Source organism: Electrona antarctica, assembly GCF_951216825.1.
Source record: "Electrona antarctica genome assembly, chromosome: 1".
Taxonomy (NCBI): Eukaryota; Metazoa; Chordata; class Actinopteri; order Myctophiformes; family Myctophidae; genus Electrona; species Electrona antarctica.
In genome coordinates this window covers 24,757,761-24,774,413 of record NC_136806.1, presented here as the reverse complement: position 1 = coordinate 24,774,413, position 16,653 = coordinate 24,757,761, and the positions used below count along the sequence as shown (strand labels likewise).

Here is a 16,653-nt window from a genome sequence, read left to right as displayed (position 1 = left end):
TACAGGGAGAGATGGGCCGACGGAGAGAGAGATAAAGAGGCAGAAAGACACTGAAAGAAAGATAAAGAGATAAAGTGAGAGAGCGACGAGGAGGTAAGAGAAATAAACTGAAAGAGAGGGAGAGAGAGACTGGGAGAAAAAGAGCGAGAGAGGCTCCTCCAGGCTAGGGTGGGTGGACAGCTGGTCCAAAGCAGGCGTTTTAGACTTTAACAAACCGTGACACGTCAACGTGTAACACAGACCACGACACACCAACACGTAAAACGCCTCATTGACTCCTTGAGGCTTCACAAGGCCTTCAGGAGAAGAAAAGAAAACCTCACACTTAAACACACTTCAATTGCAAACATTAATCAGCAATGAAAGTTTATGAACGACGGAAAGAAATATGATTGTCATAAAGTGAGCAAAACAAACAGGCAAACTCTAGTTCCTGGCTTTGTTGGAATCACCCAAGGACAGCTTGGCTCAGTGAACAAAGGTGTTCAGACGTACCCTGTATTTGGCTGTTGTCCTTACCCCTCCCTGTTTTGTAATTGTTCGTTTGCCAGCATGCTTGTCAGATGTCAGGCTTATTAGAAGCCATCAAACATCATCTGTCTGTCATCTGGCTCTGTTCTCTTTCCCTCTCTCTCTCTCTCTCTCTCTCTCTCTCTCTCTCTCTCTCTCTCTCTCTCTCCTCCCCTCTCTTTTTCTTTCTCTGGCCCTCCATCAGAATCTCTCTCTCTCTTTCTCTCTCTTATTCTCTCTCTCCTCAGCTCTCTCCATTCTCTCTCTCCTCCGCTCTCACTTGCCACCCCCCCCCCCCCCCCCCCCACACACACACACACACACACAAAATGCAATGTAAACCCAGTCAGCAGTGTGCGTGAGAGAGAGAGAGAGAGACAGAGAGAGAGTCCAAGAAAGAGATAGAAATATAGGCAGAGAATGTAGAGAAGAGTGAGAGAAAACCTTGGTATAAACACAACAGCAGACCCATAAACAGTAGACACATAAGTCCCATACAAAGAATCGGAAAGAAGCACGCACGCACGCACGCACACACACACACGCACGCACGCACGCACGCACACACGCATGCACACACACACGCACGCACGCACGCACACACACACACGCACGCACGCACGCACACAAACCAAACCAAACCCTATTTTCTTCCTAATGACTTTTGAAAACATGTCGAGAAGTCGAGTAACACGCCAAACTGACAACGGGTCATGTTTTCCTAAAGAACTAAGTCAACAAGCGTTGATGGCGCGATGAAAGATACCTCACACCTTTGCGGCTTAACCAGCAATTGATTAAATCATAAATCAACCTCATCCCTGCCCCGGGGAGCCCCCCACCACCACCCCCACGAAATGGTGGTGAAAAGGTTCAACCCAACCCAGCGCCCTCCAGCTAACGTGAGTGGGGGTGGAACGTTCCATTGCATGCCAGCGGACGAGCATGAGGTGGAGATGAGGTAGGGCAGGTAATCAGGGTTGCCAAGTCCGTTTATTTGTTTTTTTCCAGAGTCGCGGATTGTGGTTTTTTTGGGGCTTGTTTTAAAAATCTGACAAGCCAACAGGTTTGGGGGAGTGTGTATCACATTGAGTGACAGTCATTGAGTGATCGGTCTGGTGTCTCTACTTATTAAGCCCTGGCTCAAGTATGAGCGTGATGTATGTGTGTGATAGTATAATAAATGACCAAAACATAAAATATTATAGACATACATATAGTATTTATAATGATAAATTGATAGAGTATTTTTTATTAGTGTTATAATGCCATATGTGGGCTTGTTTTTCGAGGGGAGATTTGGCTTATTTCTCTCGCAAGAGTTGGCTTGTTTTTGGCTTGTTTTAATTGGAGGTGGGTTGGCTTATTTCTCTCACGAGAGTTGGCAACACTGCAGGTAATGCTTAGGTACCATGGGGTGAAAGCAAAGGGTGAGAAGGGCAAGTAAACAGTAATGTTGGTAGTCTTGGGAGAGGAGGGGGGGTTGAAGAGGAACAGAGAGACAGAGCAGAAGGAGAAAGACAAACAGGGATGCAAACATGTTAAAAAGACAGTGGGGAGGATAAAGGCCTGATTTATACTTTGTCGTACGATGGTGTGTGACAAATCAAATCAACTGGTTATGTAGTGCTGCCAAAACAGACAGATAGACAGAGAGAGAGAGGGGGGGGGGGGGGGGGGGAGGGAGGGAGGGAGGAAAAAGAGGGAGAAACAGACAGAAAGAGAGAGGCAGAGAAAGCAAGGAGGAATGCAGTAAATCCCTGGGCGACTCAACAATTCTCTGGAGAAAGAAAAGAGGAATTTTTATGTGCTGCAGGTGAGCAGAACAGAGAAGACAGCAAGGGAATGGAAGAGGAGAGGGAGAAGGAGACGGACAGAAAGAAGAGAGAGAGAATGCGGATTGCGGGGGCGGCCGAGGGAATTTGAGGAAAGTGTGAAAGAGTCTGATTGTAACAAAAAATAAAGGGTGAGGAGGATGAAGCACAAAATGACACAAAATGGCTTGTAATGCAGTCAGACAGAGGGACGGACACACACCACACACACACACACGCACGCACGCACGCACGCACGCACGCACGCACGCACATACACACACACAGAAAGGCGCACGGATGGACAGAACAAATAAAAGGCAGAGGGACATATGGAAAAAAGATTGGGAAACTGTGACGAGAACAGAGAGAAAGAGAGAGACAGCGGAGGAGGTCTGCGAATGGCTAGTCAAGCGCATCTGTGCATCTTAAGATGCGAGGCAAAGAAAGACAGGGGAAGAGGAGGGGGCGGGCGGGCGGGGGGGTAGAAATGCAGAGAGAAGCTGCTAAACAGGACTCTCTCCGAGTGCAAATAAAAGTTCTTTAACAAGAGGGCCCCGTATGTCAACTCCTATGCAGGCCATAACTCTTCTATTAGATCACAGACTGCCAATCATACTGATGGGTCTCTGTGGGTTAGGAGAGCGCAACAGGGATCTTCTTTTCTTTTTTCAATCAATCAACACTAGGGTGATAGACTGAACAAGCCAATAATGTCAAAAACCTGCCATTCACAGCGTTCGTTCTATATCCGTATCATGCCGAGTCACCCAGTGAATCAGCTAGATAGGAGTTTAGCTATAGCCTTGTAATGTAATGTATCACTTTACAGTAATTTGTCTAACTTCACTGGCGATGAAAGGGAAAGAGGGGGTGGAAAAGACAACAGTGAGTGATGGGCGTAAGATAGTTACGCACGACGGGTCTCATTCCAACCCAATTCTGACATGCACACACAGCTAATGACTCACACACGTGCTGTGCCTGCAGCCCACACACAGGAGCAAACAATGCACACAACTTTCTTGTGCACACACACGCACGAGCACACACACACACACACACACACACACACACACACACACGCACGCGCATATTGCACAGGCGCAGACACACTGACACTCACACTCCACACAAAGCTGCCTTTGTTGACTACTGGTCGCCCCTCTGATGTCTTTTACTGAATGTAAAAACACACAGGGTTCTGAGTGTGCGCGTGTCTGTGCACTGTCGTGCTGTGTGTGTTGTGTCAGGGTAAACCCTTTCGCCCCATGCCTCTGTCTTAGTGTGTTGTGTCAGGGTAAACCCTTTCGCCCCATGCCTCTGTCTTAGTCATGAGTGTCATTGAAACTATGTGTCAGTGGGCCACTGACACAGCCAAGTCTTGCGTAAGTCATTTCCTGATTACGCAATGCTGTCTTTGAGGTGCGATTTTGCGTCCGGATGTATCTGCTTGTGTTTCTGTGCATGCATGCACGTGTGTGCACTTGCAATGTGGGCCTTTTGGTATGTCTGTGTGTGGGTGCATGTTTGGTTGTTTATGTCTCGATGATATGAGTCTGTTTGTACTAGGTGGCCACACCTAGCATTAAGGGTCAATAGTCAATACTAGACCCCTTCATTTCCCCCCTCTACACTAAATATCGGCAGAAAATAGCCGATCTACATGCTCAAAGCTCAGCGCAACATGACATGTTGTGAGCTTTTAGATCTGCTATTTTTTCCGAATGTTTTCCCCAGAATAGGGATGCTATGGTTCATGCGGTTAACATGGATCTCAACACATAATTTAGCCAGACCCCATTTACACCTTGCATTGAAATGCATCACCACCACCATAATAAAACACAGACAATCTTATCCCAACACAAAAAGCATATTTGTGCACTCACTTAAGGTGATTACAATATGTGGTATGTTCCTGGTTCTGTCCCTTATGCTTTTTGAGGGGAGAGAGACGGGAAGTGGCATATAGCAAAGTTAGTCAGGATCGGGACTCGAACCTGGATTTATTTTTCTTTCTTTCTTGTTTGTGATCCAGAAGTGAAATGACACATTTTTATGCCAGGTGTAAATGGGATCTGACCAGCAGACAGTGACTAATTGTTTTCACCTTGTTATTGTATGTCTGGAAGGATTCTGTCAATGTGCAAAATGTTGTTATGAAACTTAACATGTGTAGTTGAGATCACAATGACTGCTGAGTTTGAATTTGGGTGTGGTGGTCCAAGGCACAAACCCCCTTCACTGGTATAGAGGGTATGCGGGTCACCTTCTCTCTCTCCCTCTTTCCTGTCTATCTTCACTTGAAACTATCAATAAAGGCCGAAAACGTAAAGCCAAAAACAAATCTTAAAAAAAGAAAAAACTATTTGGAAAGTGAGTTTTCATTGTGATACCAATAAATTATAACTTAAAGTATACTACTGTATCTTAGTTCCATTGATCCAATTGATCCATTAAAATGTATGTGGTCCACCCGCTCCAGAAAACGTTGAGAACAAAGTTGTTCTAAGAAGTATTTTCGCATACTAACATGGGTTCGAAGTTAAGAGATTGGCATATTGAACAAGTCTGGCACAGTTCACCAGTTTGACCAAATTCACTCATATCATATGTGCACATGTTCCAAATGTTCCATTGCACCATGCACACTGTTTTGACGTCAGAGCCTGTGTGATTCCATCTCAAAATAGTCTCTGGTGTGCTTAAGTAATGTAACGTGTGTGTGGTTATGCATGGTTGTGTGTGTGCACGCACGCACGCACGCACGCACGCACGCACGCACGCACGCACGCACGCACGCACGCACGCACGCACGCACGTTGTGCAGTGTATCGCAGTGGGTGTGTGGCTGTGTGCAGGTGTGTACCTCGGAGGTGATAGAAGGGAGATCCTCATTGATCCTTTAATATCTGTCCTGGGGCAAGGAGAGTGAACCACAAAGCATGGGAGAGAGGGACAAAGCTAAAGAATGGAAGAAATAAAGACGGTTCAAATAGAAGAGGAAGACTTCATACATGTTTAAGGCAGGAAAACTGTGAAAAGATAAGGAAAAAGAGTCAGACACAAGGGAAATGCAAAAGATTTGAGGGCCAAAGCAAACAGGCGATAAAGAAACATATAAGACACAACAACTGTCACCAAAAGAAGGACAGAGAAAGAGAGAGCGAGGGAGAGAGAGAGAGAGACAGACATGAGAGAGACACAGGGGCTTACTGAGATGAGTTTGACACAAAAGTGCGAGTCCATTGGTGGGATTATGAGGGGTGTGTACTGTGTATGTGGCTGTGTCTGTACCTGTGTCTGTCCATGCCAGTGCAAATCCCTCTCTGTCACAGCTAGCCCAGAGAGATGTTTTTGGGAAGAGGAGCTTCGTGAGATAGTGCATGGGATGGGGAAATACAACGGGAGAGGGTGTGGGCGAAAGAAAGAGAGCGAGGGTGGAGGGCTGTGATGCTGGGGCGGAGGGCGCGAGGGAGAGAAAGATGAAAGAAAAAAGAGAATGATCATAAATTTTCGTCAAGACAGACAAATAAAAACTGCCCCGCCTCTCTGTCTCTCTCTTTTTCGGTGATGAATGTGAGTCGGCCTTTGTTTCAAGAAATGCCCCGACCCCAAATTCTTCCCCTTGTGCCGCTCACCCAAAACCATCCCTATAAAACTAAACCATCGCAAACAATCATCCCAAATACACAGTCTCTATCCTCTCCTCCCCACTTCTCCCCGAATGACCAATAACACCATGCTCAGTACAAAAGCTCTTATTGTTTTTATTCTCCTCTTGTGTTATGGTACAGCGTTTTCACAATGGAAAGAAAATAAATAAACATCTTGATCAATAAATATTATAGCGATATGGTCCATAACCTTCATGCATGCAGGCACACAGAGGTGAATTTACAATGGGTTTATACAGTAATTACAAATGCAACTGAGTTGTTTAATGTGTCTCGCCCTTAATCATAATAATGAATTTTGTTCTTTGAGAATGCACTTTGAACATTACTGCTACTAAATTAAACTTGCTCCACGATGCACGATGGGAGGTGAGTTCAGCTGCCATTCTGTTACATACAATCTCAAAATGAAAAGGAAGAATTGTGGATATAATATGTAGGACGTCTAACCTTAAACATACAGAAGTTTTTTTTTTCTCTTTTATTAACCACCCTATATGGAAAAACAACAAACGAAATAATACATTCGGTACAAAATACGTTTTGAACCAGAAGCAGCATAGAAATTGGTGACAGTTTAAGGCATCACTGTACCATGGTAAACGTGTGTGTGAGTGTGCATGTGTGTTGTGTGTATGTGTGGATCCGTTGTTGAGTTACTGTAACTGTCTAGCGGATTTCTTGATTGCTCAGCAAACCCCATCATACCCCGTCTTTCCACCCTTCATCCGCTGAGTCACGCCTCCTCCCCTTTTCCTCTCCTTTCTGCATCCTCTTCATCCCTCTGGCCATGTCCTGCTTCCTCACCCTCCCTTTGTCTTTCCCCCATTCATAACTTTCCCCTCTTCCCTCAGAGAAAATGAATGTTTGCTGATTCACGCGTCTACGGGTCACTGAATCAGCCTTCGCTCAATAGTTGTACTGTCTGTCTATCTGCCTATGTCACCCTGTGTGTGTGTGTAAGTGTGTGTAAGTGTGTGAGTATGACTGCGTGAGTATGTGTGTCTAGCCACCTACAGTGGTATTTCTGTTGATCTATGAGCCGTGAAGTCCGGTAACTCAGCCCAGCCTCAGTGGCTTTTGCTCAATGAGCTGCTATGTGCATTAGAGGCGAGTGACAGTGCTGGTAATGTGCAGGCTTTGTGTGTTATATTCCATTAGCGCTGCTGGTGACTTGCCAAATAGTCCTGGCTTCATTCACGTATTTCCCCACACAGTGGTATGGTATGAATGAACGCACATGAATGAAAGTGTTTATGTCTCTCTGGCGTGTGTTCACGCGCTCATGCGCGCGCGCGTGTGTGTGTGTGTGTGTGTGTGTGTGTGTGTGTGTGTGTGTGTGTGTGTGTGTGTGTGTGTGTGTGTGTGTGTGTGTGTGTGTGTGTGTGTGTGTGTGCGTGCGTGCGTGCGTGCGTGCAAGTGTGTGTGCCTGTGTGCCTGCGTGCGTGCAAGTGTGTGTGTGTGTGTGTGTGTGTGTGTGTGTGTGTGTGTGCGCGCGCATGTGCGTGTGTGCGCGTACATGTGTGCGTGTGCGCATGAGCACATGCTCATTTGCGGGTGTGTCTGTGTATGTGCACGTAAAGCGAGTGAGTTAAACATCTGTAAAAATGCACTCTCAATCAGGTGCCATACGTTTATATATATCACACACACAGATGCAGTCCAGTCAGTTTCTGTGCAGGTACAATAGACACTTCTTCATCCCCTAAGCCTCTTCTTCAGACGGTTGAAGTCCTTGGCCGACCGCCACAGCCAGCTCTGTAGCTCTCTCAGGACCCAGAAGCCCTCCACCTTCCTGGAGAAGTCGTTGAGCGCGGGCCGCACCGACAGGAGCGCAGACGAGGAGGACGAGGATGGAGAGGAGGAGGAGGACAGGGAAGAGAGGAGAGGGGAGAGGGCAGGCGTGAGGAGGGCGGCCGGTCCCCTGCGCAGGGAGAGCGGGACGGGCTGCGGGAGGAGGGTGTGTTCCTCCCCGACGGGCCCAAACTGGTAAAACAGAGAGAGCGTGGCGAGGGGAGGGTGGAGGGTCGGGGGGAACAGCGAGCGAGGTGCCCGACGCTGCAGGTGAATGCTGGGCAAGGACGGAGAGGAGGCGGCGAGCGCGGTGGACCCGGGGTCTTGGACGGTGTACCCCTTCTCTCCGCCGATGCGCTCCTCCGTTGCGTCAGTGTCCTGGAGCTGGAGGTGGTAGTTGAGGTTGTAACTGTACTGGTCGTCATTGTGGTGGTTGTTGTTGTTGCTGTTGCTGTTGGTTTGCCGATCGTATGGGGAGCTGGTGCTGACTCTCCCGATGTGGGACACTTGGATCAGAGGTCCAGGCTGCCCTGGCTCTTCCTCTGTGATACTCAACAGCCTTCTCCTTCTGCCCCATCTCTCCGTCCCTCCCTCCCTATCCAGCTCATCTTCCTCGTCTTCCTCCCCTACTCTCTCCTCGTCGCTGAAGGCCCATTCCCAGCTCTCGGGCTCTCCTCTCCTCCCCCTCTTTCCCCTCTCTCCCTTGCCCTTCTCCCTTGACCCCCCGTTCCTGGATCCGCCTCTGGTCACCTCTGCTCTCCTGCCTTCTTTCGCTCTCCTCTTTCCCGTCGTCTCCCTTTTGTTGCTGTCCTCCCGCTCTCCTCTGACCACCCTGGCTCCACCTCTCCGTTGGCCGGCGCGGTGCCGGTGACCAGACTCGTCCCTCGCTCCGTCCCTGGCCTTGTACAGGCTCTGGCTCATCAGTGGAGCCGGTCTGCTGCGCCCCCCGTCACCCCCTGCCTCTTTGCGCAGATACTGCAGCTCGCCACTCCCATTGCCCACAGCGCCGGCAGACGGAGGAGGGAGCGCATAACCTAGGGTGGTCATCAGCCCAGATATAGACCCCAACAGCCCATCCAGACCGGTGCAGAAATGCATCAGGGACGTCTGCAGGTAGGGGCACAGTGTGGAGCGGGCCAGCTCCCTCACAGCCCCCAACAAGATAGAGTAGGCCCGTTGGTTCTGCGCTAGCCTGGCCCGGTTCTCCAAGCCGCGCCAAAGCTCCAAGCGAGTGGCGGCGCTGGGCAGGGAGAGGGCGGTGCTGTTGGGCCGCGGAGGGGAGAAGTCCTTCTCGTTGAACGGGGGACCCAGGTAGGTCAGCTAGATAGAGGTGAATAGATGGGTTTTTTTTAGTCTCTTAATAGCTTTGAACAAATGTCTAGTGTGTATGTTCAAATATAATTGTGTCCCAAATACAACAATTTGCAATGAGTGCATTGGTGCATATGTTTGGTCCGATGTACTAACATTCCGACAGGCATTAGTCCGACACCCTACACCAAACCCTAACCTAACCCTAACCTCACAGGGAAGCCACGGGTGAGTCTTAACCAGCCACGCACGTGTCGGACTGTTGCATGTCGGACTGTTAGTACGTTGGACCAGCGTATGCACCCCATACTGGAGTATGATGCAAGAGCAAAATGGCCGCTCATGTGTGAATATGGTCAGTTTGCATAAATGGCATCATAAAAATACTCACATATGTGTCTTTGATTTCTTTGAGCTGGTGCTCCAGGTATTTGGTCAGCTCGTATGTTCTCTCTATGGACGTCCTCTCATTGGCCAGGTTGTGGGAGGGATCCAGGAAGTGTGCGGACGCCATGCCAATAGCCAACAACAAGACCAGCTGGCTTGGACGGACTGCGGAGAGAGAGAGGACCAAGTTTTATTTTGAGTTTGATTTAAAACAGCAGACAGTGCGAGATGTTTCTTTGATGAGATGCATCTCGTGGGCGTCCAAATAGTAGTTAACACACTCCAGAGGTATCCATAATCATAACAGTGTGGGGAAATGTGTCTCTGGAATAATTTTTCCTCAGACACTGTGATGATTTAACTTGGATGATGTATCTTTAATACATGTGATGGTGAGGGGATGTTACGCCGGGAGCCGCGCACACACACACCTATACGTCTATACACAGTTCACAACCTCTGCTAATCAGCACACCGTCAGACTGTTTATAGGGTTTTCTTTTACAATATTCTGGTTTATTTCTTCGTCTCTATGGCGATGACCTTGTCCGTTTACATATTGGCATTTCAGAATCACCTGACACTGCCAATAAAGCTTTTTCCGTTTCCCGTCTAATTTTAGCGGTTTCTGATTGTCGTAGGTTTACTCTGCCGTCAAATAAAACCTCCATTAATAGTCTGGGACAGTCAGACAAATGGCTCTGTCATGCAAACAATGTGCGTGCATAATCTGTCACTGTCACTGTTCTATCTGCCTTCTTTCTTTCTTTCTTTCTTCCGTCTGTCCTTCCGTCCTTCCATCCTTCCTTCCGTCCTTCCGCCCTTCTGTCCTATCTTTCTTTCTTTCTTTCTTTCTTACTTTCTTTCTTTCTTTTTCTTTCTTTCTTTCTTTCTTTCTTTCTTTCTCACAGATACAGATACTTATGCTCTCTGTCACACACACGTTCTCTTTCCTGCTTTATTATAGTAAACATTAATGTGTGTTTTTTTCTATTGTTTGTGTAGTATGTGGGACAATGAATGCATGCCTTTGAGTCTTTATTTAGATTTTTTGAGTGCATGTGTAGATGTTTTATGTTACTGCGTGAGTATTTGTACCCATATGTATACAATTACATATGTTTAGTGCATTTTACATGCTTTCAGTGTATACTGTGCATATACAGGACAGAGTGTGTATGTGTGTGTGTGTGTGTGTGTGTGTGTGTGTGTGTGTGTGTGTGTGTGTGTGTGTGTGTGTGTGTGTGTGTGTGTGTGTGTGTGTGTGTGTGTGTGTGTGTGTGTGTGTGTGTGTGTGTGTGTCTGTGTCTGAAGGTGTGATGGAAAATCACAGTGGGAATCCTTTTGAGGCTTTCTCCTCTGGATTCAAACAGAGAAAATTGGGAGTTGAAAGGTAGTTTTTAGCAAGAACTCCATCCACTTCCTCTGGTTCATAGAATCGTAGAAGCGCCATGCTGTGTTGCCACCCTCTAGAACGCATGTCTCTCCCTCCATCATTGTCCATCTTTCTGCCTTTTTTGTGTGCCTTTTGAACCCCCCCTCTCTCGCACACTTTGCTCTTTAAAACCTTGTAACTTTGCTGCTATCCTGCTTCTCTCTCCGCCTCTCTTCAGCGCAACACATAATTTTAATGTGAAAAGGTGTTTGAACATTCAATAATAATAATAATATAATTAGAACCCGTGGGGAAATTCACTTTTCAGCTTCACCCATTATGATTGCTGCCATGTGGTCAGACTTGAGTGTCGGGGGAGAGCATTAGGGGTTAAGAGTCATGCTCAGGGTAGTCTCGCGTGGCCAGACTTTGGCCTCGGAATGCCTCCAACAATTTTCAAATGCTTCTGGTCATAAAGTCTGGAGCACGGAAGGTGAATGTTACACATCTACAATGTTCATTAATAGGCCAGTATTGTACTATATTGTAATAAGTACCGGCAATTTGTAACTGCGCAGTTCCATTCTGCTTCCATTCTACGTTTCTACATTTTCAAAACTACAATAATTGCATGAAAAGATAAACTCATTGGGCCTCATCACTAAGCTTGTTTCCGCACAAATGTACTTATCGGCATTTACGCAAATTCCAAAGTTAAGAGTCTGATACATCAATCTTTTTTTGTCTGGGAACTTTGACGGGTGTCAAACTCACATCTGCTCTAAAGGCTCATTCATAGTCTGGATTTTCGCTGGTGAGGTGACCACCGCTCCGGTGGTGAGGTGACCACCGGAGCTGAAATAAAACCTCAAATAAAGTATTTATTTAACATTTGTTGAAAAAAATGTCAAACAATCTATTGCTTGGATGCATTGAATTGTATAGATATGATGCAAATTCAAACGATTAATTTTTTCTTTTCAGTTTAAGCATTTTGACCTGAATTATTAGTTCCCGTTTGCCGTGGCCACAGTTTCGCCTATTGGGCTTTCATGCCAACTCCATATGTCACACTATTAATTTATAATATTTTTAATATTGTAAGCTTGTAGATCTGTCCATTTTGAAGAGTGATGGTGTTTTTTGGTCTGACGTTGGATGTTTCCGGTTGCCTTTTATGGGGCGTGGACTCGTGGAGCAATGCAAATGATCTCCACCAGGAGCGTGCCTCTGACTTGCAGTTGCAGACAAAAATTAGGAACACCTGTGATCCTCACATATCAGGGAACTACACACCCTTTCGTGAATCTTGTCAATTTGTCAATTTGTACTTTGAATTACACACCCCTTTACACGTTTTATTTACACACTATTTTCGAACAGCTTAGTGAATGAGGCCCATTGCTTTTTAGATATGGACAGGTATGTAAATATCCGATGTTGTCCCTTATCTGTTGCCCTGCCTTTAAGCATACAGCTGCCGCCGCGTCACTTTACCGTAAATGACTAATTTGCGACTGAAAGTCGTGACGCATGGTGCCATTAGCTAGTTCTCTGCGCTCATTAATTATTTTCCATCCTCTCTGGTCTGCCTCATCTACAGTATATGTGGTTCCCGCCCTCCTCCTCCTGTCTCCTGCACCACTCTCTCTGACAGCCAGACGGCAGGCTGTGATTCATGCCTGCAATTATGGACCAAACATGCTGCTGTTCAACAGGTATGAAATATGTATTGCACAATGTGTGCCCCTGTCAGCTGCTCTCGCTCTCTCTCTCTCTCTCTCTCTCTCTCTCTCTCTCTCTCTCTCTCTCTCTCTACTCTCCCCTAGCCCTTTCCCTGTTTAACACAAGCATACTGTACACATGCATGCTGATTGCAAACTTTGATTTAACATTAATTCCACCTTAACCATAATAAATCTAACAGTAACCTTAACCTAACATACCTAACTTTACCCAAACCCAATAACCCTAACATAATAGACATGCCTAAACTTAATCCTGAGTGGCCGCTTTGGAATTGAACGGTTGGTCTCCGTTTGATCCCCAGCTCCTCCTGGGTTAACGTACGCCTATATAATCGTTCCCGATGAGCATCTTGGTGCCTCGCATGCATGGTTGTTTTTGTCATTGGTGTGAGTGTATGAAACTATGAATGGCTAAGTATAAGGTGCGTTGGAAACCATTTTGGAAAAACGTGCCACATGAATGCAGCACAAACACGTGCGCACGCATGCAACACGCACGCACGCACGCACGCACGCACGCACGCACGCACAGAGTTCACTCTGAAAATAAATTATATTAATTATAAAGTCGATTGTTGTCCCTGCTTTTCTTCCTCCGGCCTCATCTGCTTTCAGGCTCCTTATCTCTGTTATGCCTCAGGTCAAAATAACAGCAGCCTGTTAACCCCGATTAGCTCTATTTTGCTAGGTCTATCGCCCCTTTTCCTCCCTCTTTCATCCTTCCATCAGGGAGAGCCCTTGGGGGGGGCGTTTAAGTAGAGTGCTTAAACACCCCGCCAAAGCGTTTATACCCTCGACACTTTCTCGGCGGGACTTTAAGCAAACATGTTGGGACACTAAAGAAGTCGACAGCTACCTCCTCTGACGCAACCGCAGCATTAGCTCGACGTAAACATCAACATGCTCTCCCCAACTCGCCAAGCAAGCCAGACCTCCATTACAGTGAGGTCTGGAAGAGAGGGGCTTTTCATGTGCCACTTGGTCAGTTGTGTATCGTGCAACAATTGAGTTACATAACTAAATGGTGGGTAAATCATTTAAATTGGACAGCGGCAGTTGGGGCGACCAGTCTGCTTTCCAGGGGGTGGGGGTTGCCAAACATCATCAAACATCATAAGCAAACTCTAAACACTCCGACAAGCATGCAGCACAAACACCGACATTTTGGACTGCAAGCTGTCGGCTATTGAAGAAGCATAGTCTGCAAACCAGGCAACACCCACGCACTCATGTACACACCTTTAAATCCCTTAGTCAGAGTAAGCCCATCGGCTTCCAAATGGCCAAACCTCTTTGGATCTACCCGACCGCGGAGCATCATCACCTGTCAGGGGTTATAAGCGTCTCTCTGTGATGCCTGAACATTTGGAGCTCATCAAGTCATCGAGTCCTCACGCCAAACATCCCGCCATTAGCATCAAAACACCCTGAAATCAACTCGACCTCATCGCCTCCGCATGTAAACAGCCCCAAGAGAAAGGATGTGCTCTTCTTGTGTGTAAAAAGAAAAAAATAAACTCTTCGGAAAGGGATAAACTGGTAAAAAAAATCCTTCTTGGCTAAATTCAATCCGAACTGTTCCAAAGTGTTTCCTTTTGTTTCTAGCCACATGTCAGCAATGGTTGCCAGACATGAAAGGGTCTTGTTGTTTTGATTGAGCGCTGACATGGCTGAAAGCATCCTCCTATGGGAATAAAGAAAACACTACTCTTTTGTATCATTTGGCGTAAACTGAGATAACTGAAAGCCAGGCCCGTGTTCCATCTATATAACATTATATTGAGTAACTATAATATAGTTAGTGTATGTCCCAACTTCAAGAGGAAGCCCATGGGGGCTTGGGGCTATGTCTGTGTACCTGGCACTGGGACCACACTCCACAGGGCAGGGTTGAAACCAGAACATTCTCCCTGGGAGGATTGCGTTACAGCAACACACAGGGTTTCCCTACAACGGTTGACCGTGACCTGGCTCTGTTCATGTGTGTGCGTGACTGCGTGTGCGACTGCGTTTGTGTGTTCCTATGCATCTCTTCATATTCTGTAGGCCTATCTGTTGGCACACACATACATCTGTTAGGAAAACGCACAGAAAAGCACCCACAAACACATCCACACTCAAGTGCACGAACACACAAGTCGCCGCGCACACAAAAAAACGCACGCACGCACGCACGCACGCACGCACGCACGCACGCACGCACGCACGCACGCACGCACGCACGCACTCGTGCACACACACACACACACACACACACACACACACACACACACACACACACACACACACACACACACACACACACACACACACACACACACACACAGGAGTTTCATTCTTCATAACAGATCATATTTATCTATGGTTTGATGTAAATTCAGACTCGTGTCTGGCTGCCATCTGTAAGGCCGGCCTGAATCTAAAGTTAGGGCGCCAAACATTCTGTGCTTCTTTGGGGTCAGTATTTAAATTCTAGTGTTAGGGTTCATAGTTGAATGTCAGTGCACAAGGTCATGTTTTGGGGCAAGGCAGTCTTGTAGCTCACTTAACACGCAAGGTTTCATATACGCAAAACCGGGTGACCCATTATCATGTGGTTGTTGCATCTCTACCCTCCACGACGACTAGCATTTCATATTTCCCAACAATCACCATCATTTTGAGGTTTTAAACAAACATTTAAGCGGCATTTGATATGGTGGGAAAAGTATGTGCTGGTGAGCACAGTCAAGGAAAATGTAGATCTCATGCCAAAAAAGGTTGCCCTTCCCAGTTCCAAACACTTGAAACCATAGGTGGCCTTAAGTACTAAACAAAAACATGTCATGAAGCACATCCTGAATGTTAGAGTTAAATTAATAGTCTTTAGACTATTATAATTGTACTGTTTGTCTCTGTTCCAAAGGTAGATGCTCCACAATATTAGAATACTATCTAAGCTAATTATCTTTTTTTTATGGTACATATATTTTTGTGATGGAACAAATAGCCTTTATTCAAATAAGGGTGAACACATCCAATGTTTGGACAAAGAATTACCCACAACTGAGATGTACAACACAAACAACGATTAGGTTGGCGTCTTTACCCTGATGGACATTTTGCCTTCATGGTTCAAGACAGTTCCAAGTGTGTCATTTTTGTAGAACAGCATCAGTACCTAAACCTTACCATTTGATGTCTCCAAAACAATTGTATCGTTAATTCAAAATGTGTTTTTTCTAGCCTATATAAGGAGTAGGATGTATTTGAAGGGGTGGATATACCTAACTTAGGTAGCAAGATTCTTTAAATGTCTTGCAGTACCTAAGCCCTTTGGTACATCAATAGTGCTTACTATCATCCAGCTAACACTTGGCAGACCCATGATAGAACTGAGGCCAAAACGTATCAGGAGTCCAATTCTAGAAAAGGATTAGATGTCTGAGCCAGATTCAAAAGAGCGTTACAGTGTCTTGTCTTGTGTAGATTTATTCCTATGTAACCGTAGCCACTGGCAATTGATCCATCTTGCCTAAACTCTTTGCATAAATATAAACACTGTCATGGATTAAGGGTCATGGATTAGGGTTAGGAACACACACACAAGAACACACACACACACACACACACACACACACACACACACACACACACACACACACACACACACACACACACACACACACACACACACACACACACACACACACACACACACTGGCATTAGCGTCAGGGGCTGAGTGGACAGTGCCATGCCTTAAGCCTGCGGGCACGAAGAGCGGAGGGGGAGAGATGGTGCTGAGGTCAGGGTCGTGTTATGTGCCTGTGTACAGTTAGAGGCCAGATTTATGTGCAGTCTGTACTCAATCAAATGTGCATTCCTTCACTAACTCAACACACACACGCGCACGCACGCACACACACACGCACACACACGCACGCATGCACGCACATGTACATGTGCAGTTGTGCACGCAAACATACACATATCAACGTGCACACCCACACATTAAGACAACCGCATGCAATCACACACACACACACACACACAC

General features: G+C 46.5%; 1 protein-coding gene across 1 annotated transcript in view; it reads right to left on the bottom strand.

Moving 5' to 3' along the window:
• Positions 1–6,072: 6,072 nt before the first annotated feature.
• clcf1 (cardiotrophin-like cytokine factor 1) overlaps positions 6,073–16,653 on the bottom strand; it is a 15,058-nt gene continuing 4,477 nt past the window's right edge. Inside the window, exons 2-3 of the mRNA XM_079503939.1 lie at positions 9,501–9,661; positions 6,073–9,118 (exon numbers count right to left, since the gene is read on the bottom strand). Of these exons, the coding sequence (XP_079360065.1) occupies positions 7,703–9,118; positions 9,501–9,661 (1,577 nt within the window). The 3' untranslated portion in view covers positions 6,073–7,702. The remainder of the gene's footprint in view (positions 9,119–9,500; positions 9,662–16,653) is intronic.